At 37.9% G+C, this 26625-nt stretch overlaps 1 protein-coding gene across 1 annotated transcript; it reads right to left on the bottom strand.

Moving 5' to 3' along the window:
* Positions 1 to 1809: 1809 nt before the first annotated feature.
* On the bottom strand, positions 1810 to 24836 carry LOC128990196 (frizzled-10-like). Its single transcript, XM_054412484.1, has 5 exons — positions 24650 to 24836; positions 9528 to 9733; positions 4941 to 5151; positions 3866 to 4182; positions 1810 to 3034 (listed from the first exon to the last, which is right to left on the bottom strand). The coding sequence occupies exons 1-5, from the start codon at positions 24809 to 24811 to the stop codon at positions 2374 to 2376; spliced, it is 1557 nt and encodes a 518-aa protein (XP_054268459.1). The 5' UTR covers positions 24812 to 24836; the 3' UTR covers positions 1810 to 2373.
* Between the last annotated feature and the right edge of the window lie 1789 nt (positions 24837 to 26625).

The raw sequence follows: 26625 nt of genomic DNA on the forward strand, positions 1-26625 counted from the left end.
TCTTCAAGCCATATTACAAGGCCACTGACTACTGATCCAGGCAATGCTACCTTTGGGTGTTTTAGGGAACTACGTCCAATCTCAGGGGAACGTAGTACAATCACCGCTGTCCTTTTGATATTCGTCAGATTGAAATATTTGAATGCCAATTAATTGCGTTCGCTGTCGCGGTGCCGCGCCGGGGCTTTGCCCGGGCCTCACAGTCATTGGCGAGCGCCTGTTGGAATGCCTGCCGCACTGAACGTGTTAATTTCAACTAAATCAGTGTTTATACATGCTTTTCCTTGAATTACAATAGTAGTTTACGCAACGATTGCGTTAAGTTATTCTTTACGACACGAGTAGAAAATTTAAGGCACGAGCCTTGGCGAGTGCCTTAAAAACTTCTACGAGTGTCGTAAAGACTATTAACGCGAGTTGCGTACACCGCTTTACCTACGACCGTTTTTTAATTACTAAAAATCTGGTTTTTTATTACTAACAATCACTACTCATAAAGCTGATTTCATGTAATTACGTGTTTGTAAAACTTTGTTAAATAATACGTTACTTTTTCAGGCAATAGGTTCTGCTAGCAGCATTCTTACCATAAATACTGTATCAGGTACAATTAGGGAAATATTGCATATATTTTTGGACAACTGAATAATATAGTGAAACAGTTAATTTACAGTTAGATCTCAGCATCGAATATGTGGTCCACGAGTTGGGTGAAAAAGTGGTTAAGAGGTTTTCAAAATAAACCAGAAGAACATTTTCATTTATCAATTTAACCTTATTTTGTTTCGTCCATTTAATGAATTGCTGGTATGTAATTGCATATGGTACCTTTGTTTTGATTTTGGTGGCAAAAGATTAGCACAAACAGTTTGTGCTCTCATTTCTATCTCGTCAACATCACTTTCACTAACTGATATTTTAAAATCAACCTTCATTTAACTTCCACCAACTGATCAACAATTAAAATTGTCAACTGATCAGCTGATTAGTTGACGTTCGAAGTATTACAATTGTACTTTTCTCTCAATCCTTGAACCTCATTGGTCCGTTACCCGTGTTGATATGAGAAAAACTATGCTGATATGAAATGAAACTATGCTGATATGAAATGAAACTATGCTGATATGAAAGTAAACAGCTGTTAAGTGAAACTTTTCAATTCTAAGAACTGAACTGAAATGGCTACTTTAAAAAACGGTCGTAGGTAAAAATACATATTAACAGCATATAATATGATTTTCCATGTTTTTCCTCATTTAACATTGGAAAAAGCTTCCCAAAACTTATTGATCTGTGTTTGATGACCCTGCTTTATTAGGTCTCAAACATAATTATCATTTCATCTGTGATACAACTTCAAAAAAAATGTAGCAGTTGCGTTTTGGTTCATTAAATTCATCAAGAAATTTTGAAATTGAAATATGTTATATGTTTTTAACTAACAATGAATAACTATCTATTTTGACTTGAACTGAATTATTTTATTCCTAGACTTCAAAATATAGGACATATTATTCTTGTTTCTTCTGGAAGTTTGGACAATCTAATAATTATGCTAAAGGGATCAAGTGGTCAAGAATCAAGATGTTCTTAAAGAAAGTACTGAGAATGAAAAACCAGTAGCAAATATTCTTGACCCTGTATCAAATACAAAGTCACAAAACAAAGTATTGAGAATAATCAATTCCTTGTTATGAATGTTATTTTAAAAATTAATTATACTAAACATTTAACAATCATACAATGAAACTGGATCAAAGAAATTAAACCACCGATATTTTACCTTTCAAACTGCTGTATATATTTACAATTAATTGTCAAGTTGATAAGCGTTTCATATTGTACAATAAATAAGGCACATTTTTATTTACACTAATGTAAGATCATCTGTTAAAAAATAATAGATAATATAATCCTAGTTTGTAAAAGAACATTATTTATACTTAAATTACCAAAGGATTTACATTTTTACAAACTTAATAGTGAAATCTATTTCTATTTTTATAAAGCAAGTGGTACTTTTGGTTAGGTGAAACTTGAAGAGTGTAAAAATTAAACGATAAATACACAGCAAGCACCAAACGAATGAAGAAGGCAACTAAACTACACAACTTTAATACAAGGTTTTTAATATTTTTTGTCAGGATATCAGGCTAACTTGATTGGGAAATAATTCAATTTGGCACAAGAAATACAAATTTTCACTTTAAAATAACATCAGAACATTACACTGTTACAGACAGCATTTTCAATTAAAGATTTTAAAATAAATATTTTTTACAAATTCAGTCTATTCAGTATCATTAAAAGTACAACACAAAATATTACAACATTTACAGTAAATATACATGAACATATATAATATTTACAATATCACACTCTAGTTATGGGGACAGGCCGAGCCTTTCTCGGAGCTGTGAACAGTTTACTCCAAGATCTACAGGTCTTACCAGACCAGACCCACATCCCAGACGTCACTCCCACGACAAGTGACAGGAACACTCGTAGCAGCACAACCTCCACACCTGCAGAGTGATAGGAGGGTCCCGGGGGACAGCCAGGAGCAGCACTACAGTCCAGGGCGGAGAGTAGTGCCAGAGAACGCCACCTGGGGCGATGCCACGCCTCGTACACTAGACAAGCCAATGCTGCCAACGCAGGGAGTACATACAGCGCTGTAAACACAGCCAGTCGAGTCATCAAACGTTCAAGTTTAGCTGTACTTCCTCCCGCTTGCCTCAATTCGGTTCTCACTCTGACCAAAGCCGCTGCACCGAGACATGCCACGATGCAGCCGAGACCCAACATAACTCCATGGGGAATCACCAGGAAAGTGATGGAGGACAACTCATCTACTTGACACAGCCCGGTGAGTTCGTCGGCGGAGACACGATGTAGTGCGAGGGCCAGGAGTGCCAGGACTGCGGGGAACGCCCATGCGGCCACGTGGAAGTACGAGGCTAGGCCATGTACTGCCTCACTGCTCCACTTCTTGGCTGCTGAGAGGTACCATGCTGTGGCTAACACCACCCACCTGAAACGTAAAACAATAGTAAGTGATAAGAACATTCTAATGATCACTATCAGTTTTTAGAATTGAATAAAAAAGCACTTGGCTCAGAAATACGTTGAGGAAGAAATTGATACACACAATGAACTTGCTCAAAAAAGAGCTTGGGCAAAAAAACAAATTATGTTCAAAACACAAAAAACAAAAAGCTGTGAATTTTCATACTTAAACTTTTAACAAACAAAATGTGATTTTATTTATCTGCTTTAGAAATCTTTTCTTGGGTAAGTTAGTTCTGATCCTTATTCTTTAATGTATAGACTCTTTTATAACAAGTACCCCATGGAAACCTAATTCATTATTAGTGGAAGTGTTGATTTTCCTTCACATCCTTTTTGGCTACTATGATGACACTTATCTTTGTACATAGGTGGAATCTGCCTAAAATGGTGGTGAATGACAATTTAATAAATCAGGGTTGGTGTCAGATTTGAACTAGCTGGCTTGGCTGTGACAGGAGCTTGTACTTAACTTACACAGATAACCCTCATATTTTCCTTCGTTTACAAATTCTGAGAGTAGAATCTCCACCACAAAAATACTGTAACATCTTAATTTTGTTTTTTCTGGTGTGGTGTACCCCTAGAACTTTTATTGTCAACATTGTACTTTTCTTACCTTTAATATGAGTTTGACATCATAATAAAACTAAAAATCCAAAACGCTAACCACTATGCTATCAACACAACCCTTGTGGTTTACTTGAACTCGATTCTAAATATCTTTGCACTGAGGCAAACCTGTATAATCTGAACGAAAAACATATTTTAATTTGAGTGAAAGCTTAAAACTTACCAAACACTAGCAGACAATCCGCAGTAGTATAGCAGGAGAAACACCACAGTACACGGAGCAGTCTCCAGGCCATCTTTGGCTACGTAGCTGTCGTCCCCGTCCGTGGCGGAGGTGCAGGTGAAGGCCTCGGGACCCACAGAGCCTCGGATGATGTACACGAGAGACACTGCGTTGTAGCAGAGAGCCAGGAACACAACGGGACGTTCCGGGTAGCGAAACCTCGCAGGCTCCACCCAGAATGTCAACAGTGTGAAGAGAGTAGAGACAAAACACAACCAGGCCCAGCCTGTCATCCAGCGTTCAGCAAATAACTTGTCCTGTAACAGGGATTTATATATTAATTTGTGTTTAATGTAATACCATTCTCATGTTTACATCCTTTGTAAAGGTATGATCCGAAGGTAGTGTTGACCTTATTTTGATAGCATCAATTAATAGTCCAATGACAAATGGCATGTGGGCACAGAACCAATCATATCCTAGTTCGGATCGCAACAGAGGCCTTCAAATTCAGTGAGCACAATAACCTTATTCTGTTATCTAGACTCGGTTATAAATAGACCAACGTTAGGATATTTGAAAAGTTAAAAGGAATTTGGTTTACTATCTACTATTCTATGCATTTGCTATACTGGTGTTAATCTTCAGATATTTATTCCTTTATGGATAGCACTTTGACACCTGCATCAGCTGTCTCAATTCGACGCTAATTTTCAATCTAAAACTGGCTTCAACTTGGTAATGGACCTGATACTGTATCAATAGTTAAAAGTACAACTTAGTCTCTGATTTCATTGTGGCCTAGCATCTGGATCACTATGATTATTTTAACAATACTGTAGTAGGTTATGTTACCTGTTGTATCACTAAGTGACCTTGATCTTGCAGTTAGCTTGTAGACTACCATGGTTTTATGTCTTCACTGTTCATGTAGACTTAACAATGAAAGCATTAAGTCTTTTAAACCATGGTAACAAACTACATGAACAGGGTTACTTGGTGATACCAAAAGTAACATAACCTTCTATAGTAATATTAGTCACTGAGGACTAAATTTACATTTCCACCTACACACCTCATGTCTGTAGTAAGCATCCCGGCCACATTTGGGACTGCAGGAGACTGAGGTTGGTTCTCGCGTCCGGGTAAAATCCGGAGGACACTGGTGGCGGGGGGCAGTCACACCTGCGGGGGCCTCAGGCCAACCCCCGCTCTTCACAGTCCCCCTATCTTCACTGGCATTGGGGAACTGCATACATAGCCCATTTCTCTCTGGGATTGGAAACCTAAGGGAAAAGTGTAGTGATTAAGTCAATATAATTGTAAATAATAAAGTTCAAAAATTAAGTAAATCCTGAATCAATGAAGCTGCACTCAAGGGGAGGTTTTGGGGCAGCCTGGGTAGTTTTTCACTTATGCAATACAAAATATTCTGAGGGCTAAAACAATATTTATGTCATTCATTTCCTATAAATGATAAGAAATACCATTCTAAACAGGTGTACAAAAAAATTAATTACTGTCCTATTCTCGTTCACAAAATTTAGGTGGTTTTAGGGAAAGGAATTTATCCCATCCACATCTTGATCCTACAATTAAAACATAGCTCAACAGCTGAGATTTAGTCAAAACGTCAAACAGCTGCAACCAAACAATTTTCCCTTAAAATAGAATACAGGTGAAAGAGCCACTCACAGTGTAGGCTGCTGTTTTCTCTCTAAATTGTTGATACCTTGATGCTTGGTGATAAAATATCCTTAAGTTAAAACTTATTAAAAGTCAGTTGTCTTTTTAGTTTTTCTTGATTACCAGAGAAATCATATGATAGTCATCAACACACTCTGTTGCTGGCTTAGATAAACTATATAAGTTCATTTTGATTCAAAATGTTGCTAAAACTTCAATATGGGAATGGAATGAGTTTTGTCCTTGGTAAATGTGGAATTCAGAAACGCAACGGGCGGGATGATTCAGTACAAGAAATAACTGTACTGATAAAATATCAGTGAGGACACTTGGAAATAAGCCTATGCCATTGCTGGGTTGAATATGGGGTCGGTTACAATAACTACATTATGAGTTTTTCTTGAATTATTCTCCCAAGTGGAGGTGTTTAGGGATAATCTAATTAAAACTACGACGAAAAATGAATTTAAACTATAAAATAATCAAATGTATTTCTCATTAGGCCTAATGTTTTCATGACAAGGAACAATATTGGACAACAAAACAGACAGCTGATAGTAAAAACAACATTCACATCATCTGTAGTATGACTAAATAACAAAAGGCAGGCATTTTCAACACTTTCCCTTATTTGCATAGTCATGCCGAGAGTATAAGATTTTCTTGCAGGACTTGAAGTCTTGGTTGAGGTATAGGGTTCGTTTCATCGTCAACAAGAGTAACTTCGGCAAAGTTTGATGAGACATAATCGTTTAGCCACACAGGTTGCCTTCTTTCCCGAGTCGAGTGCCGGGTTGCAGGATCATTGGATAACTCTGCATCTTCACTATCACTGCTACTTGACGTGTCCTCAGTTGGTCAAAAACCCCCACCATCTTGGACTCTTTATGTTAGCTCTACACAATCATAGTCCAAGCTTTCTCCATTTTTTTGTATTACGATATGTATGCAAACCCAACTAGTAAATATTTAACACGTTCAGTGCTGACTACATCAATTGATGTACAGTAGACTCCCTCTTATCCGGACTCCTCCCCCCCCTCTTAACTCCTTGGTAAATGCAAGGCCCAACATGAAGGCCTTAACACCAACAACTTGTAGTACCTTGTAGCACCAGTAACTTTTCCTTAACTAACAGATATAACTATTTTGGTATATCTCAAGGGGGCTTGACTGAGGGTGCTCATCATCACCCTTCACTGGAGAACTAGGCTCGTCAATAGTCTCTTCAACTTCTTCAACGTCAGTCTTCTTTGACGTCATTGGTTTTCTCAATCTTGATGGACCACTCAACTTTCTTGTCACAGTCTCCAACAATTTCTTGAAAAATTACATCACGAGAAACTACGATATCTCTTCTCTCTGGAACATAGATTCGATATCGTTCTTCGCCATCGTATCCAACCAGGTAACCAACCACAGCTTTCCTGTCCATTTTCCGCCTCCTCTGAACAGGAACATGGACGTAGCACTTTGAGCTGACCACTCGCAGATGTTTGATCCTCGGCTTTTGACCAAACCAGAGCTCAAAAGGTGATTTGTTGGCAACTGCTGACTTCCCAACTCGATTCAAAACGTAGCCAGCAGTGATGACAAGTTTCGCCCAGATCGCTGCAGGAAATAATACATTTGGATTGGCGTACTTGAAGGTCCGGGCCATTTCGACGATTGTTCTGTTCTCTCTCTCCACAGCACCATTTTGTTCGGGTGTATACGGTGCTGTCAGACGTTGGTTAACACCATATTCTCTGAGAATTTGACGAACTTCAGCGTTGTCAAACTCACCACCGTTGTCGCTGAGAAACTCTTTGACGTGATGACCAATTGCACGTGCTTTAGCCAACACTTCACACAACGCTTCCTTCACAGCAGATTTTCCCTTGCGACAAAACAGTATCGATACCTTGAAAAGTGGTCTTTTATGACGATCAAGTATCGGCGACCTCCGAAGGATGGGTCAAACGGACCGCAAACATCACCGGATAACAACTCACCGGGGGCTGAGGGGCGTTCTCGTGTTCCGAATGGTAGACAACTCGCCTTTCCGAACTGACACGGTTCGCAGATCTCGTAGTTGGCTGGCACTTTGATACCCATTTCAGATTCGAGGTTTGATCGCACGTAGCGTTTATCCATGTGACCCCAGCGCTCATGATATAACTACAGAATGCGATTGTCTTCTGCTGCATTAGCGCAAACCTCAGACGGTTGAACTGTGTGAAATGAGGCACGATACAAAGTTCCACCACAGTTTCGACTACCTTTGAATTCAGTTTGTTCGTTAATAGTGAACCGACACTCAGTATAAGTCGATTCAAACCTGCTATTAGGGTTTCGATCATGAGCTGCGAGAATGGACACTAAGTTCCGAGAAACGTCAGGAACATACCAGACATCGTTGAGTGTGGGTGGACGTTTCCATTTTCATAGTTCACTACTTCAACGACTCCACTGCCAAGAGCTTTTATAACTTCCTTTCCCGCCGCCTTTACTGTTGCGTTCGAGTTTACAGGAAAAGGTTTGTACTCCGTGAACCAACTCAGATTTGACGTAATGTGCCGCATAGCACCATTATCGATCCACCACTGGTCGTTCGTGGTCACGATATTCATGTCACTGCTGACGGAAATCAGCACTTCAGTTGTCGGTCACGTTAACGTGCGAGCCCTTCGCTCTCTTCTGATCATTGTCACTCATTTTGAGCTAGTGCTAATGCCGTAGCTGGATACGCAGGCTTGCTGTCAGCTTTCCATTTAGAACACTGGTGAATCCAATGATCTTTCCCCGAATAGTATTTGCACGAAATGTCACCTTTTGGTTTCCTATTCTTCTGACCACCGCTGTTTGTGGCACTAAGAATGTCACCAGCTTTTGACGTAGGAGCAACATTACGCTCATGAAGGATTAATGCAGATGAAACATCTTCAAGTTTCTTGCTCTCGTTTGCCTTCATAAGTAAGTAGCTAGACTTGAAGGATTCAAAACGCTTCGGCAAAATGTGTAACAATTTTGACACAAACAGGAGCTCAAGAAAATCTTCGACTGTTTGGATGTTACGTGTTTTTAGGCCAGCTGCAAATTCGCGGTTTTGATTCTTCAATCTTGAAAGCACGGTCGGGGCATCCTCGGTATCATCCCATTCCATACTGAAAAAATCCAAACACTGACGAAACAACTGGTCTTCTGCCTTGTTATCAAACTGCTCGATCAAAATGTCCCACGCTTCCTTAGCTGATAATCTTCCGGAAATACGTTGATGTAGATCATCACTAACGCACTGAAAAATGACTATTTTTGCCTGAGTCATGGATTTGTTGAATTTCTGAAGTTCTTCCTTTTCGGCTTTAGTCGGAGGCTCAGAGAGGGTAGGCTTCACTCTCTTTCCCTCGACGATATCAACCGCGTCGAACAACTCTAGAATGTCCAACACTCGATCTTTCCACGTCGGCCAATCTTCTGCTCCTTTCAATGATTTATACCTTTTACGCACTCCATTTGTAGAGCTGGACGAACTCGATCAAAAGATATACCAAAGAAATAATACTCTTGAGACAGAAAATTACTTCAGATTAAATTGTTCTTACCGTGTACGTAGTAGACTAAATTTCCCAACACTGTTATGTACATAAAACGATGCTGGGGCCCATAACCTCTCTTGAATTATTCTCCCAAGTGGAGGTGTTTAGGGATAATCTAAGTAAAACTACGACGAAAAACAAATTTAAACCATAAAATAATCAAATGTATTTCTCATTAATGTTTTCATGACAAGGAACAATATTGGACAACAAAACAGACAGCTGATAGTAAAAACAACATTCACCTCATCTGTAGTATGACTATTACAAATAACAAAAGGCAGGCATTTTCAACAGTTTTTAGCCTTTAGCAAGAATCATTTATCAAAAGCCAAAAGCCCAAACAAAAACAACTCAGTTTTTTTTGGCACATCAGAAAGCTACTGACTATCTTCTACCTGGAACAGTTGAAGAGTGCTGGCCAAGGAAAAGCGAAGGTGTCCATGACAGGGCGACAGTCAGCCTCTACTTCCTCACAGAGACTACGGCACGAGGGGATGGCTCCGATGACATGCTCGGAGCACAGCGGGGCAAACACGGAGCACAAGAAGAAACGGAGGTGGCGTGAGCAGTTGTAGTGGACAAGAGGCATGAAGGCCTGTAGCTGAAACAGGGAGAGGAGGATTATAGAATAACAGTTTTTCAAAAGTACAAGTTATTTAACTTCATAAATACATTTTCCAAATACTTGGAACTTGACTACTGATAGAAAGACAATATATTTGTATGTTAAAGCTGTATCTATTTTAGAATACAAGTAAATGAAGTTCACTTGAAACTTGAACCAATGACAGTGTGCTGATATCAATTACTGATTTCTGAAGAATACACCAATTCAAACGACCAAGCTAAACTGGAAGTACCTATATCTTTTTGCAATCTACAGCAATCTTTTATCTCATGAAACATTATGGTTTTTTTTATCTGACAGGCAAAATAGAATTTTGAGATTAGCACACTCTATTTCAATAAAACAATCTGGCTATGACCATAGACAAAAAGAATTAAATACTGGTTTATATTTAGATGGGATTTCTACTTCAGAATCCTAAAGTTAATGGTATATTATGTTACAAGTGCAAGCTGTGATAAGTCATACTAGGATACATGTTTCAATATTGTACATTAAAATACCAGATAACGTTCATTTTATATCCAACCATCTGTAAACAATGAAATGTTTTTGTCTTAACTTTTTTAATCAAGTCCCTGTACCTGTAGTGGATCTGATGTTCGCCAATAAATTACTCAAAAAACAAAGGTGTGTAAAATTCTTTATGTCTGATTGATAATCTATATCGAAACTTTTTATGACGGTAATTGCATTTTAATATTATGGAAGAAGCTCACGGGGTCTGTGATAGCGAGGTGTGTAAGGGTGTGGTGTGAAGTGTGTAAGGGAGCCTGATAACAAAAATATAAAACAAGGCTACCTTGATAACTATGAAACTTGAATTTGGATAAAACTACCATCTAATTGATATTTTTTAATGTGCTTTTCTAGCTTAGGAAGTCACCTACGATGACTTCTTAGTTGTCATTCGATAACTGTTTTGTAATTTTAGATTTTGCATACAGATGCCAGAATATTCTGAACATCGTTCATACAGTATTTGATAAAATATACGTTACAAATGCAGGATGAATTCTATACAGTATTTTACAGTTTTGTTTTGAGGATAGTAATGATCTGTGTCTGCTTAAAATTTGTGTTTGTTAATCTGCTCCACGTTAGCTAAAAATAAAAAGGAAGTAGGCCTATGTGATAGATTATGGTATAACGTATTTCATTCTATACTACTTTAATAAACCATACAGTGCTTATTACATTTCCGACAAAAATAACAAAATGACTTTTACACAATGCCATTTAAAGTATTTGGCATTGGGCGAGATTTTTTCAACCAAAAAGTCCAAAAACAAACCCTTTTAAATTTATCATAAAAACCAAACCTCTCAAAAACCAAATTGTCAACCGAATTGCCCAATTATAATCCGGATAATTGAAAAAAGGAATCCAACGCCGGCGACGATAAAGTAGAAAATGCGGAGTCTGTGCAAGAAGAGGTTGGCCAAAACTGCCCTTAGCTACTGACGGATTCCTTCAACCGGTCGCGGTGCCACAAAAGGCAATCGTACTGCGTCGGCCGCCGAGTTGAACAATGCAGCATCAACGATATGACAGGAATCTTAATTTCTGTTTGGTGTTCGTTGGGTAAGAAGAACGCAGAAAGTTTTTGCCAATCAGCCGTCTGCTGGAATAATTGCCAGGGAATTATTTAACTATGTAACTGCGAGGTTGGATTCTACAGCTGCGCGCGTTTCAAAATGTACAAAAGAATACAGTGTTGTTTCATTTTTATTTTGTGTGTTAACGCCGATAGCAACTTTGCGCATTAAGCAAGAGAACGGGTTGCACCCGACAAATTGCATCTGCATGGGTTCGGAATCGACTTGTGAGTTCATCTTTGATATTTATACGTTTCGGATCTTTTTGCTACGTTCTCAGTACATACAGTTAGTCTAACATAAATATTGAAAATAAGGCCATATTATCAATGATGACAAGGCGATTATCCGCCCTGTTGGACGTTTGTGTGTCAAGTCAAATAGTTCGTTTGTAGTCATTAAAATTGCACAATCAAACAACATAGTTTATAATCTGATTTGCTGTAAAAACGGGATATTCTATTGACATATAAAGCTAAATTTAGTAAAGAAACACATTTAGAAGTCAACTTTTAAATCTATAATGAGGGAATTCTTGAAATCATAATTACAGTAACCACTATCCAAAAGAGAATTTTAGATCAATTTTCAATATCATACAATTGTCTCCTCCTACAATTATTTGCTATTTCGGTACCGTACGTGGACCTTAGAGAATCCGAATATTTTCAGTGTGGACCAAAAATATCTCTGAGCCAATAATCCACTGAAGCTAATCAAGCCTGACGAGGCATTGTGCGGGCAGGAAATTAGCCGGGACTCGACTCAAAGACGCCCCAGGTATCGTGTTTCAGCCCTCGGCAAATCTTTGAGTTTTTTGTAAGGGAGCCGACCGTTGAAAAGACCCGTGGTTTACAAGATGTCATTGAGGGCTAGGAGACTATTCTCGTAAAACATCGTCTATTTAACTGTCCGCTGGCCCATTTTTAAATGCGGAGGAGAACGAAAATTATATATGAAAGGTAAATATAACAGTTATCTGCACGATGAGTTTTTTGTGATGCAATTGATCGTCTATATGATTGTAAACTTTGAGTCTCGTTTTTCGGACAAGTAATATTAAGTCGGTGCTGTTTCATGGGCAAAAACTGGTAATATGAGTCTGTCTGAGGAAGTGATGTTTCAAAGAAGAAAAAGACTGACTTCTCCGACTGGAACATTTCCGTCTGTATTAATTGACATGAGCGTGCAACCGCGCGTAATATTAAACAAGACACTGCCTTCCGTCGTTCCGTCCCTGAACCCTGAACATCAAACTGTTTGAACTATTCACTAAAACACGAAGTTCTCGTATACACTAATACACTATGTGGACGTAGACAAATAAAGTCTAGCGAATACTTTTCTGGTATTAAAGAGTTTAATTAAAGGTAAAAAAAGAGTCAATAGTTTTAGTATGCATCGTTGAATAAAAACCTAACCAAATTAGGCCTACTCTGACAAACGGACATTTATTTGCAGGCGACACACTCGTTGAGATGTTTATAATTTCGTTTTAGTAGTGTAAATAGAATTTGAATTTATAATATTTTACATTAGTTTCACATTATAATTTAGTTTAAAACGTTCATTGGAATACTCAAGTGGTCCAACGAATGGGGAGGGGTGGTACGTGGTTGACAGTAATACTGAGGTCAATTTAAACAAGCACAGCAGGGGCCACGTCGTTATACTGGGGAGGGTAGACCTAACAGAATAATTAGCTGAGGTCTTACCAGACCTTTATTGTTGTGAAAGTATTCAACTGGAAGTTCCACTTTTGAATAATAGAAAAGTAGACCCTCTACCCTCTCGTTGAATGTGATCTGCTAAGGCACAGTCACGTCAACAATCATAAGACCAGAAGAAAATAAAAACTAACGTGTTATAATGTCCCATTAGATCACCATTAGTAGTAAAAACATTTATTGATGTGAAAGTATTCAACTGCAAGTTCACTTTTGAATAATAGAAAAATAGACCCTCTAGTTGAATGTGATCTACTAAGGTACAGAACGTCAACAAGCATAAGACCAGAAAAAAATAAAAAAATAAGGTATTAAATATAATGTCCCATTAGATCACTATTAGTAGTAAAAAGCAAAGTAACCCGGCAGTTCTTCAGTTATAAGCAATCAGCCACATTCTTTAAAATCTCGCAATGTCTTCCAAACTCTTCACTTGGAGTTGTGTAACTGAACCGAAGACCTATGAGCTATAAATAATGAAGAGCAATTTACTGCCGCAATCATGGCCCAAGAAGATTGTCCACGAAAAATATACCAGAGTCCTCTGATGCGTATACCTCTGCTAAATGAACGTAGCACAGACACAGCTTGCAAGGCGGCGAGGCCATAAATGAAGACTAGCCTCAGATGATGGTTGACATAATGGGAGGAGAGAGAAGGAGAGGGGGGATGGGTTCCCGAGGCCAGTCCAGAGCCCATCATTACAGGCCCATCACAGTAATTACCAACGCCCAGGCTGTGGCCAGACACTCTCCAATTAAACATAATTAATACTTGTAAACACATTCCTCCGGGAAAATTGCCTCAGGGGAGTTATGGGCCGAACTGCCAAAACGCTTTTATTGACTCCGGCTGGTGTTGCGGCCGGCATTTACTGTAAAGAACAGTTACGGACGAAGTGCTTCTAAGCAGTGTTTCCCAACCGGTGTGCCGGTACGCCTCTGTAGGTGTGCCGCGAAATTTGAAGTAGTTAAAAAATTTTTGATGTCGTAATAGAGGTGCTTTAAGTGCGGTTGCGCGTTCATGAGAACACAATCTATTGTGTAGAATTACTTGTCAGTGTTGAATCCATGTTTCCAATTTTGAAAAGTCTGCGTCTGTTTGAAGGAAATATAAAAGAGTACTTCTCATCCCTTGATATTTCGAACATTATTGCCACCAGGACTGATGTACGAATGATATGATAGGTTCCGTACCTTTTTATTCCGTGTCCAGTCCTTAAAATAGTCAAGGGTGACTAGTTTCGGGTCATAAATGACCCATTTTCAAACCCATGTCATCAAATTGATTGGTCCATAAATCTGATAGAAGCCTTCGTTATAAGATACAAATACACGTCATCTTGTTAATTAAGCATAAAGTTCAACATAAAAAATTACATTCAACATTAAACATAAAGTCCACACATTTTTAACACAAAATACATGATTAATCAGTGTGGCAGATTGCGTGTAATAAATATAAAGGTTACTTACAGTCTTCGCAATCCTGTTAGTTGAGCACTACGGCCGTTTCGGAGATAACTCCATCGTCGGGTGCGTAGTCATTATACACTAATCTGAGCTATTTACATATTTACATTTCTTACGTGGTTTCTTCATTTTCATTGCGTCAAAGTTAAATAAATAGTACATACAACACAAAACACGGACACGACACGAAAACATTAAGGCACGTGCACGGCTAAAAACTGACGACCGACTGATCCGTCAGTCGGTCGTCAGTTTTTAGCCGTGCACGTGCCTTAATGTTTTCGTGTCGTGTCCGTGTTTTGTGTTGTATGTACTATTTATTTAACTTTGACGCAATGAAAATGAAGAAACCACGTAAGAAATGTAAATATGTAAATAGCTCAGATTAGTGTATAATGACTACGCACCCGACGATGGAGTTATCTCCGAAACGGCCGTAGTGCTCAACTAACAGGATTGCGAAGACTGTAAGTAACCTTTATATTTACAAAATACATTTAATGAAGGTAGCCGGCCACATTTATAAGGGACACACTGACGCAGGTAGCACGGCGTACACGACTGTGGTCATGATATTTTTGTAGAAAAGTGTGCCGTGACTACAAACGTGTTCTAGTTAGTGTGCCCTGAACGGAAAAAGGTTGGGAAACACTGTTCTAAAGTGTATGTCTACATCTGCCGACCTGCTGGTTCGGTCTTGGCGAAGATATTGCAAGAGATGAAGCGGTCTGAGACATCAGATCCTGGCAGATCATCAATGAAAGGAATTATTCCGTCAAACGGTTAACGAGACACTTGGATGTACCAAAACCTTTTCCTTTAAACATACTGATCAAAAAATAAAAGTACTAACAAAAGGGGGTATAGTAAGTCAATTATGAGTTATAAATCAGTACGTTTTGTCATTGACTATGACGATGAGCTGGTTCTATAGTCATTAGCATTTATTAAAAACCAAATGATTAAGAACAGATTAGAACAATTTCGACCAACAACAATAGTTTGACTTTTATCAGCATAGAACTGACGACTTTCAGATTAAGTAGGAGAACCCAAAAATATCTTAAAGCTACTCAGCTATATGGACACCCTTTCCTGTATGTGAACACTGAAAATCTCTAACACAAAGTGTAAGGACTAAAAGAATGGTAAAGTTCTGCTTGAACTGATATTTATATAAAAGAAACTAAAAGAGAAAATAGTTGTTATTTACCAAACCATAAAGTGTTTTCTATCTATGGCTATTCGTTGCATAAATTGAATGGAAACGATATTTACAAGACTTTGCATGGGATACAAGGGGTTTCTCTGCGTTTATTTATACATCGTGAGAGCCCTTCTTCAGTTAGTTATTTCTAGACGTATTCAGTGCTATCTCTTGTTGTTTACAGGATGCTTATGGACCCCTTCATCAAATGGGTCTAAGTGTGTGTTCCTCTAAGTTAGGATTCTAAAAAAATATAAATAGAAGCAATATCATCCTGTCTAGTTTTTATAAAAGCATTTTGCAGATTGCCTCCTGTTGAATAAGCTGGCAGTTTTTTTAAGTCCTTTTCTATGGTTTCTTGGCCGTTTATAAGTTTGAAACCGCCTAAACTCTAATAACTCCTTAGTTTATAAAATATAGCTGTAGCCGAAGTATTGTAGGAACAACTACAATACTTACATTGCATTTCATCGAAGTCCTTTTACGTCCAATTTCTTGGCCTAAATGTGTCTTAAAAGTGTAATTTGTAATAGTTCAGAATTATGAAATTTATTCGTTTGTTACTTCTATAAAACTAAATCGTAGTTTCGAGTCGAAGGAATCTTTTAAAACCCGTAAACAATGAGTAAATGTAAGCAATGTACCGGGAGTAACCAAAGATAAGTTTTCAATCGCAAAGCAATCGAGGTTATTTCCTTCTGTAACATGGTTTAAGGACTTAAGTAGCAATGTTAAAGTTAAATAAATTAAAGTTCCCAATGAAAATAAACACGAAAGTACTTTCTGAAAGGAGGACGAGAAACGGAGTCCTGCAGATTTAACAAGCTCTCTTGCTTTACACTTCAAAGTGAGCTACCGTCGACAGCAGTCTGTTTATGAGTCATGCGCTGCACCATTGTCGAGCTGCGCATTGCTATGCCGCGCATGCGTGAGTGACAAAGACACCGCGCAACTGACATCCCAGACACTGCGCACTTCTAGTCTGTCTGTCTGCACGAACATCGAAATCATAGCATTCATCCCGTTCATCCAAACAGTAAAACTTCGGAATTTTGTAAAGTTGATCCTGGGATATCTAAAGTGTTGATATTGCTATGCTATATCATCTGCTGGATGCGGCATTCAGACATATGTAAAAATGAATGAAATTGTATTTAAAATCCACAGATTTAAATGTTTTAGTTTAAGTTAGACAGACGCGGAGACACCATGAGCGTATTTTAACGCTGAGATGATTGCACGAAAAGAACTAAGAGTGTTGAGTGAATGAGATGACAGCTTTGTCACTGACTAAGATCAGCTGATTCTTCAGTCAGGGTCATGTGTTAAAATCCAATGATCAAGTGGGTTTTTAACAATCAAAAAGCCACTGACTTTTATCAGGACCAGAACTAGCAAACCTGAACACCGCTGATAAATAATAGGTACCGGTACAGCCACACTGATAACACTATGATTCGTCGTTCGAAGATCTTGCTCTGAATTACTGTACAACGATCCAAATATTTAACTACAAGACAGAGAAGTAAGGTGACTACCATCCAAAACTGACTACGGAATTATACTGTCTTGGAGATGTTTTGAGAACAAATTATAATTTTTGACGACGCCTGTCTCCTTAAGATATTTCACCCTGAACATCTGACCGTAACACGTTTTGATCTAAGACGACGGCGGTTGATATTTCGGGTATCTTTCAACGTTAGAAGTTATATTTTGATTTTAACGAGGCATGGAAAATGAGTCTCGGGCGGGTATCTTTAGATGTCACCGGAGCTGCTTCGATGTGTTTCACTTGGAAGAAACTGTTCTATCAACGAAGTGGGAAATTTTAGTTATGGTTTTATTTTATATTTATGAATACGTTGATAAAATAATAAAACATATTAGATTGACACATTTGTTTGAAAGGTAGAGTTAATAAATTATCAAATAGTCGAGATTAGGTTGTAAATAAATATAAGCTAGCCATTTCATTGATAAAGTCTGGTAAAACTAAATCAAATGATTCAAATGATTTATTTGGCCATTCAGTTCATACAGGACAATAGGCTACGTCAACAATACAATAAATAATAAATAACATGCCAAGCTTCTTCTAGCATTCTTGACTAACAAAATTAAATTAAAAGCTGAAAAAAACACATGCAGGACCTCAATCAATATGACTGAAGACATATTGACAAGTTGTTGCCAATTTTTATTCCAATAGAACTTAGTTTAGAGATCCACTAACAGTGGCCTACTGTTTTCTCTTTAGGCTTTTGGTACACAGTACTATGGTTGATGTCACAAAAGTTGTAAGTTGTATCTTTGACTATTAGTTGTATTTTCGGCTTGGCTGGTTACAAAAAGTTAGTATATTTGACAGAAAGGGGTAATAATTGACATCAGCGCAAACTGTCGGCGGCTCATTTTAACTTATTCGTTTTAGGCCAAATCTGTGTAGGCCCTACAGCTACATATGTGATATTTTACCTATTCCTAACACTACATTCCTAATTACATTAATTTGTTCCCCGACACAATACTGTTAGTGTAAATTACATATTTCATTGTATAATTTTAAACCACACGCATTACATGAAGTGACCTTCCACTTCAGGTTCTCATACAATCAGTATCCACTTCAGAACCTCAGCCTCGCCACATAAAATTATCGGACGAAGTGGTATTCCTTGTCGCGACGTTCTCCTGTGTTATTTACCCTCAAGATAACGCTACACTGAAAGCCCATCTACCGTCGTCTCTTTACATGACTTAAAAACGCAAATTTGGCAGTTCCAGTGATATGGTAGGCAGTGCCGTAGACAACACACCCGTTGTTCTGGTAGATACTGTAAACTATGACTCCTCTGTCAAAACAATTTCGCGAATGGAAATGGTTAGAGCACGTATTTATAAAGGAAGGCAATTGTTCAAATAATATAGATTGCATGCGACGCACGCCTGAATTAAAAGCGAATATATTTTAAGAGAATCAATAATATTTGAAATAATGATCAAGGACAGCTAGGTTCATTTTTGAATTATCAAAAAACTACTGATTTTCCTCAGGACCGAACTGACAATCTTCTGATTAGATGTAAACTATTGTAAACAGTTTTGATCCCAACGTGAAGTTAGATTATTTTGATTGTTACTGAAAAAGGTGAGGTAAACTTATCAATAGTACTCGAGTGTATAGTCGAATAGTCATAATTTCAATCGGAAGAGTGAAGGTATGAAAATTTCATCGGCCTTGGGTCCTAATTATCAAATTCTTGATGAACCTGGTTTTGGCACCTACATAAACATTAAACTACATTCCCACCAAAGGGCATACTCTTACCACAATTTGCAGTTTTCTTATGGGTTTTTTACTTTAGCTCCCCCGCTAACTGGGAAATAAATGTATTTAATAGCCTATGTCGATGAATATTTTCTAACACTTAAATTCTCTTAACAATTCACACACTACTGAAGTTTAAATTGTGCACGCAGCTGAACTTGTATCTTCTCCTTCTCTGACCTGTAATTACTAGAGCAATTTACTTTTCCCTTGTCGCAGCCCAGACCACATACCTGACAGACCAGTCCGAGACAGACTCGCCGCATACTGCGGTGGAAGCCACGGCAGAAATTAGATGACATTGATGGATGAGGCGGCTGAAGAATAGAGCCGAGTGACGTCGCTGCAGACCGGAGCTACAATGGATTTGATCGGAGGCTGGGGTGGAATCTCGAAAACAAGACCTTCGATAACGAATAGTCATTCGATGGCAAAATCGATTATAATACCATTCCGGTGATAACAGAACTGTTGCAAAGTTACTCGATAAGAAGATCCTTAGTGTCAAAAAGTGATTCGACGACCAGATAGCCTACTTGGTGACAAAGAGTACGAAGCAGCATTGACTTTAAAATTAGCCCTCCATGTTAAGATCTTGATAACTAAAAGTCACTCGATTACAACTCCTCAACGATAACCAAGAGTCTCTCAATGAGAATAACCTTGAGCACAAGAACCTTTATTACAAAACGTGATTTAAAAAAGTTCCTCGAAAACAACCGTCGATAAAAAGAAAATTTGATTACAAGACCCTTGACAACAAAAACTTGAGTGGTTATAGTACTTGCCTAACAATCAAAAGGTCGCTGGTTCGATTTTAAGAAAAGTCAGTTGCTTTTTGTTTGTTCGAAACCAGACTTAGCTGTTCCTGATCATTGGGCTTTGAATAAATTAATGAAACAGCTGATCTTAGTCAGTAACAAAACTGCACAGATCATCTCACAACATTCTACACTCATCCTTCATTCATATTTGGGTAAAAAACGCACTAGATGGCGTCTCCATCTCAAACAAAATTCGTAATAAGAGGCTAATTGATAATTGAACATTGATTACAAAAAGTCCCTCGATAAAATAACCGTGTATAAAAAGACGTTGTGTAATAAGGGACCCTTGATATGGAACGTGTTGATATAAAGAGTACCTCAGTAACAAGACTCTTGATGACCAAGAGGTTCTTCTCGATAAAAAATATCCTTGATAGAGTGAATCGATTGCAAGGCCCTAGAAATCAACTAACCTGTCCGTAGTAAAAAAATAATTAAAATTTAAAATTGTTTTGGATAAAAACTCAATAAAGCAGCTAATAATTCACTTAGTCATTAGGTTTGGTTGGAGCGATAGTCAATGAGGGTATTTAGATATATATATAGATTTCCCAAGCAAAATGCACAGTTATGCACTGTACAGAATTTAAAATGTTTAACTTCGTAAAGAATGAAATCTTAATAAACTAGCAAACCAACTCACCGTTCGGGAGTTTCTTGACCTCTTGGCGAGCACCCAGAGCGCCGTGCCATGGTCCACCCGCGCCTCTCAAGTAACCACAGAAATAAGTTAAGAGTTTTTCCCTTACCATGATAGTTTGAAAGACGAATGATAGAGTAAATCATGTTTATATTAAACCCAGGACTACTAACATAAACCACTATATTTAATGGTATGCATTTACAATTTCAGTTTTCGTCAGTACAATGTTTTACAGTTTTGCTTATGACTGATATAAATTTCTATCTTTCATATAAGAGTCTCAAACGTGATACGTTGTATTTTTCTGTTCTGTTTCAACATGTAACTTCTTTACATTGTTTAAACATCGTAATCTTCTTATAAAACAACACAAACCTTCTATTCCATTTCTTCCGCAATCATTTGTATTTTCCCCTTCCCGCTATTACGATCTCAAAACGTAGGAAAAACAACGATCACGATCCTTGTGAAACATACAACATGCCCGAATTCTTGTGTTATATATTGTTAAGGGGTATAAACTATGTACTGTATCGATTGATTCAATCGGCTGTAGCTTATTGTCGCATTCATGTCAATAGTTCGACATATCGATAGCACAATGCAAACAATCTTAAAAGGCGAAATGATAGATTGAATCAATTAACTCAGCAGCTATTTGTTTGCATTAAAAAATATAAACAAGCTTGGAGTTATCTTGAGAGGTGATATTTACATGAAACGATGAAACGTATTTTCGTTCTCTTAACTTAGTTTGTTAAACAATTCTGCAAAAATTCGAAAAATATAGTTCATTACACGGTAAAAAGTGTTTTTCCAACCCTCGCCTATTTTCCGTGAAAATTGAGGTCGTGTCGAAAAGAATCGCTGTTCACTTTTAGCGAAATACTTGCTGTAACCCGCGGGCTTTCCCCCGTTTAACTTCTTCATTTTCAAGATGATCTCGTTCGCATGGCTCAATCACGTCCTGACGTCCTGGTTGAGTTAGCCTTGGTAGCCTGATAGCCTTGGTTTAGGTTAGAGTTCGTTCGCTACGCTCACTCACTTTTAGGTTAGAGCTCGTTCGCTTCGCTCACTTGCCTTCAGGTTAGCTCGTTCGCTACGCTAACTCGCCTCCAGGTTGAAGTTCGTTCGCTACGCTCACTCACCTTTTGGTTGCAAATTAGCTGTTGTCATAAATATGTAAAAGAAATAATAGTGCTGCACCTTGAAACAGCTGTTAAGATTCATTAATTCCATTTAAATATGAGTACTCACAAGGTTAACATGGGAAACTCCAGAGCCACTGGGGCGGAGCCCTGAGGTCGGAGGGTAAAATCCATTTTTAGTGAGCGTCTACTACCCAAAAGGAAGATGCCTGCCAAATCAGGTTCCTAGGTCTTATGGTTTCTGAGTTTTCCTGATGAGTGAGTGAGTCAGTCAGTGGTATTTGAGCTTTATATTTATATAGATATTCACTTTTCGCTTATACTGATGAAATATGCTTTCACCTTGTGTCACTAGACAGGTCAGCTGATCTGAGTTTTTGCTGGTCGACCAGCTGTAGCGCTGTAGCGGCTCTGGGCAGGCTTTTAGACACCTATTGCTACTCTTTGTCGGCAGGCGTGCCTTTATAGCCGTTGTAAATACCTCGCTCCACTCCCCTCCGGGTTTTATTACTCTGTGCTGCTCGCCGGCATCGGCTACACGGTTCAGCGGGAAACCCAAAGATGCACTATGTTATTGTTGCCATGCAACCTCTATGTTCTCCATCCGCGGCAACGAAGTAACGTTAAACTTTGCGTGTACAGTATTATCAATGGGCGTGTTTAACCCCAAATATGATTTGAAAGATGTGTATATAGAGTTAGATGACTTATGTTTGTTACTAAGACAAGCAGCTAATTCAGCCAGGATAACTTTGTTAAAGCTCAATAAGTGCGACCGCATGTGGTGTACTACCACAATCACTTGGCTACCCAGACAATGAAAGATAAGTAAGGACATTGAAAATATATTGTGAGACGAATTGAACATATACAAAAATTAACCCGGCAAGACATCGAGCAGAAAAATATTAAAATCAAATTTATAATCGTCTATGTCTGATCACAGAGAAGTGGATCGACGAACAAAAACGTCCAAGCGTCCAAGCCATTTTCCATAAATCCTATATCATGTTGAAACATAACTTAACCAATCCACAAATCATTTTAGAAAAATAAAGCATAAAATAAATCATAAATCTGTTTTAAATTACAAAACGACCCTAAGGCAGACGAGTCGAGCGGAGAAAGCAAAAGTTTCGACTCGAAATTGGGGTCGGAGGTTCTAGGAAGGTGGTTGCGTACGTGAGTGTGTGTGTGTGTCTGTGTGCATATGTGTGGGTGTAGTAGTGGGAGAGAGAGACAGGTAAACGCTTTCAAATGAGCCGCCGCGCCGTCGAATCCCGGAAACATCTGAGATTGTATCACCACAACAGCTGATCATGTGCACAGCTGATTGCATACATAGAGTATTCCTTTCCGCTTCCGGCCACCACGCATGGAGTAATAATTACTACGCTCAACGATGCACCGGTGGGTTTCGCAACTAGTTCCACATGGATGATAAACCATGCATGGTTTCGAGTGTTTCTCTTGCCTTACCGAACGGTAACGTGCGTTGAGACATACGAAAACTCATTAACTTATTTTAGTAAGTTCTTCTTCAAATGTAATATCAAGTCCTTCACTAAAAGCATTTTTTTAGAAACGTAATGAGCTCACTTTCAATTTTATACAAGGGGTTTATTAATTGTAGATAACAAATTTCCTATCAAATTTAATGAAGGTTGACTGAATGGATAGAATGTTGAACATAAAAATGGACCATAAATTCTAATCACAAAGCTATGCAATTAGGTAAGTATGTGTAGTTAATTTACTATGGATCAACATTTTGGTCATTTTAGAGAAGTACGTTGAGTAGGCTATTATTTAACAATAGGTACTAATATTGAATTTATTATAAAATTGTAGATTAGAAGATTAATAAACAGTTTAGCCTTTACAAGAGAAGTATTATTTATTTTTTATCTTAAGTCACTGATAAGAACAACTAGGCCTATACATATATAATGTCTTAATCCATGTTGTAAAGATATTGTCCACGATGTAAAAATGTAGTTTAAGCTAATCAGTGCATTGATTATTCCCTTCTACAGTACTGAACTAGTCAAAAGCTACGTAATTACCTTCATAGCTAGGTTATCTACTGTAGTTTAAAATAACTTCAAAGAAATAGCTAGAGATATGTTGTTTTAATGCAAAACTTTACCTTTACAGAAGTATATGTTAAGGCATAGATTAAACGAGGTGTAACTGTTTTTCCATTGGCTCTTTTGGCAATTGAATTCGTAAACTTACTGTCATTGTCATTATTAATGTCAACTATCCGCTTGGCAAATAAATAAATTACAAAATAAAAAGAGGTAGGGAAAATCACTGATCACGATAGCAAAAAGTGTGACTTCATGTATTTCTTACCAGATTCATCATTGACTATATAAGTCAATGATAACAATCCTTCAAACAAATCTCCTGAAGTTAGCAATCTAACTCAAAATAGGAATCAATTCAAATCTCGACTATAATAAACCGCCTTTTGGTGTCCACAGTTCTGAATTAAATCGACGGCTTCATTAAGAACTGATGGGTAATCTTTGACGCAAAAATCGTATCCTACTGTGAGAAACGGGAAATCATTAATGATGGACCATTACCAATACAAACATGACTAGCCAAAAAACCAACTAGGCTACTGTACAAGAGTCGAAAATGTGATATTCATGTACATGGTACATGTTTGATGTGAGTACAATATACTGTACGAAGACTTTTTTTAGGTGTAGATATTGACCTCAGTTTGAGATCTTACCAAAGTTCTGAACAGTACTTAGTTGATAGATCACAATGAGCTTATGGTAAAATACCAGACAAATCGTGAAAAACGTTTGGCTACTATCATTGACATCGTGTAAAACACATTTTAAACGCGCCAAAGTTAATACTGCAAAGTTGTTTATATGCTACAATTATTACTAAAATTTCACAAATTTACTCACCCCTCTCTCCGCCTGCAGCTGATCCTCGTGTCCGACGAAATTAGGCATAACTGTCAGATTATACCCAAGCTCCTGGCACATAGGTATGGTGATTTTCTCGCACCTGTCTGCCTCCCCATAGCACCACAGGGCACACAACACTATCACTAGACTTCGCCCCATGCCGGCCCGATCATCACTGACTGCTCTCCGCTCTGCCACTCTCTCCGCGCTCCTTCGACCATGACGGAATGTACCTCCCCTCGATCCTTTGACAACGCCGCCGAGAGAGACGGCAAATGAGCGCATTAGATCCACCGCTGCAGTTTTTATTAGCTCTGCGACAATGATGGCAAATGAACCGGCTTAAAGCTGTCGATATGGATGGAAGGACTCGGTTGAGTAGGAATCATTCGGTGACGATTTTCAGTTGTTATGCCCGTGTCACGGGGAGAGAACACCGAAAGATATGGAGATTCTTCACCGCTTTGTTCAACGCAAATTGCTCGTTGATTAAGCTCTTGTTCTTGGTGTAAATTAATTTTATAATAATTTTAAAATAATCTAAAGATGCATTTTTTCCAGTTGGAACACAAAAGGCTCCGTCCAAACTCTATAGTCTTGTGTTGAATACATAACATTTGTCTGCAACATCAAACAAATAATTGTGTTTTTCAAATATACTGAACTAATAAGTAAACAATTGAAACATAATTCAAAGGCTTGAAAACTACTATACAACATTATAAAAATATAAAAAACCAATGTTATAATCAAAAAAGGTTAACACAAGGAAAAGTAAACAAACAAACTAAAACAAAAACGAATCTAACAGCTGATGTATCTTCAATAATTTAAATGGGATTTAATACAGCCCTTTGATTGAGGTTCCTGCCCTTAGGAGAGGGTTTATCGAAGAACTGATATTTTTCAGGATAGTTTCACGTTAAGACCTTTAATTCAAGTATGCGGTTGATAAGATTCCTTGTTGGCTTTTTATAGACGAGCTTTTTTCTATTAGTGTAGCCTACTGGAATTTGCATAAGCATCTATTTCTTTTTTCGTTGAATGATCAAATTAAGTTCATTTTAGGGTTTGTTTCCATTTATCATTACTGTTTTATAACATGTCGTAACATATATTAGTCCTTAAGTAGTAGAGAGTTACATAATAAACATCACTACTTGTACATCCGTTATTAGTTATTTAAATTACGAACACGCATCACAAAAATGAATGATTCTTCTCTTCTTACTCCGATTCGCAAAATTATAATATCTTCCTAAATTGTAAAAGGAAAATTTAATAAATATCTAAATGTAATTGAATATTGGCTCATTCCATTGACTATAACCCCTTTACACTGGTTCAGTTAATGCAGTGACTTTGCCCGTTTGTATCCCATACTAAATAGCGTTATTAGAAGAGGAAAACTAAACTGGAAAAATGAAAAATGTGTATTCACAAAGTCATAAGCTCCTCGTGAAAAATGGATGTCTTACCTTATTACAGCACCAAAAAAAGCGAAATCTTTGACAAAACAAATGAAGGTTACACAATCCACAGATTCAATCTGAAAGTTAATTAAATGTGAACACTCTCCATTATTTTCCAGGGAAAGTTTGCATTATATCGCCCAGACACAATGAAGTGTGGGCTGCATGCAAACTTAGAAAGCCTACAATTAGTGAAACAAGAAGACCATTGCTCTGCGACTGGCAAGGTGGGCTCAGTGATGGGAATTTGTACTTTGTTGAAACTTGTTGCAACTCAGTCACGCACGGGGACAAACTTTCCACAAGGGTTTCAACTGGGAAACTCTCATTATTGAAAAGTGAATGTTGACATTCGCACAGTTAATGATAAATAAAATTAACAACCACACGTTAGCGGGGTTTATAATTATTTTCGCACATCCAGAAGTTGAATTGAGATTGATACACATTCATATTACCGATTGAGATGAGAAAGAATATGTGAATATTATTACCCAAATA

This window comes from Macrosteles quadrilineatus, unplaced genomic scaffold (genome assembly GCF_028750875.1).
Source record: "Macrosteles quadrilineatus isolate MER2022 unplaced genomic scaffold, UCM_ALF_1.0 Scaffold_3__2_contigs__length_128488019, whole genome shotgun sequence".
NCBI classification, from domain to species: Eukaryota; Metazoa; Arthropoda; class Insecta; order Hemiptera; family Cicadellidae; genus Macrosteles; species Macrosteles quadrilineatus.

Excerpts from the sequence above, each read along its gene's own strand:
- LOC128990196 (XM_054412484.1), bottom strand. The coding sequence starts at position 24,811 with ATGGGGCGAAGTCTAGTGATAGTGTTGTGTGCCCTGTGGTGCTATGGG. Across the intron at positions 5,152-9,527 it reads GCACTCTTCAACTGTTCCAG|GTTTCCAATCCCAGAGAGAA; the intron begins GTAGAAGATAGT and ends CTTTTCCCTTAG. Across the intron at positions 4,183-4,940 it reads ATGCTTACTACAGACATGAG|GACAAGTTATTTGCTGAACG; the intron begins GTGTGTAGGTGG and ends TCCCTGTTACAG.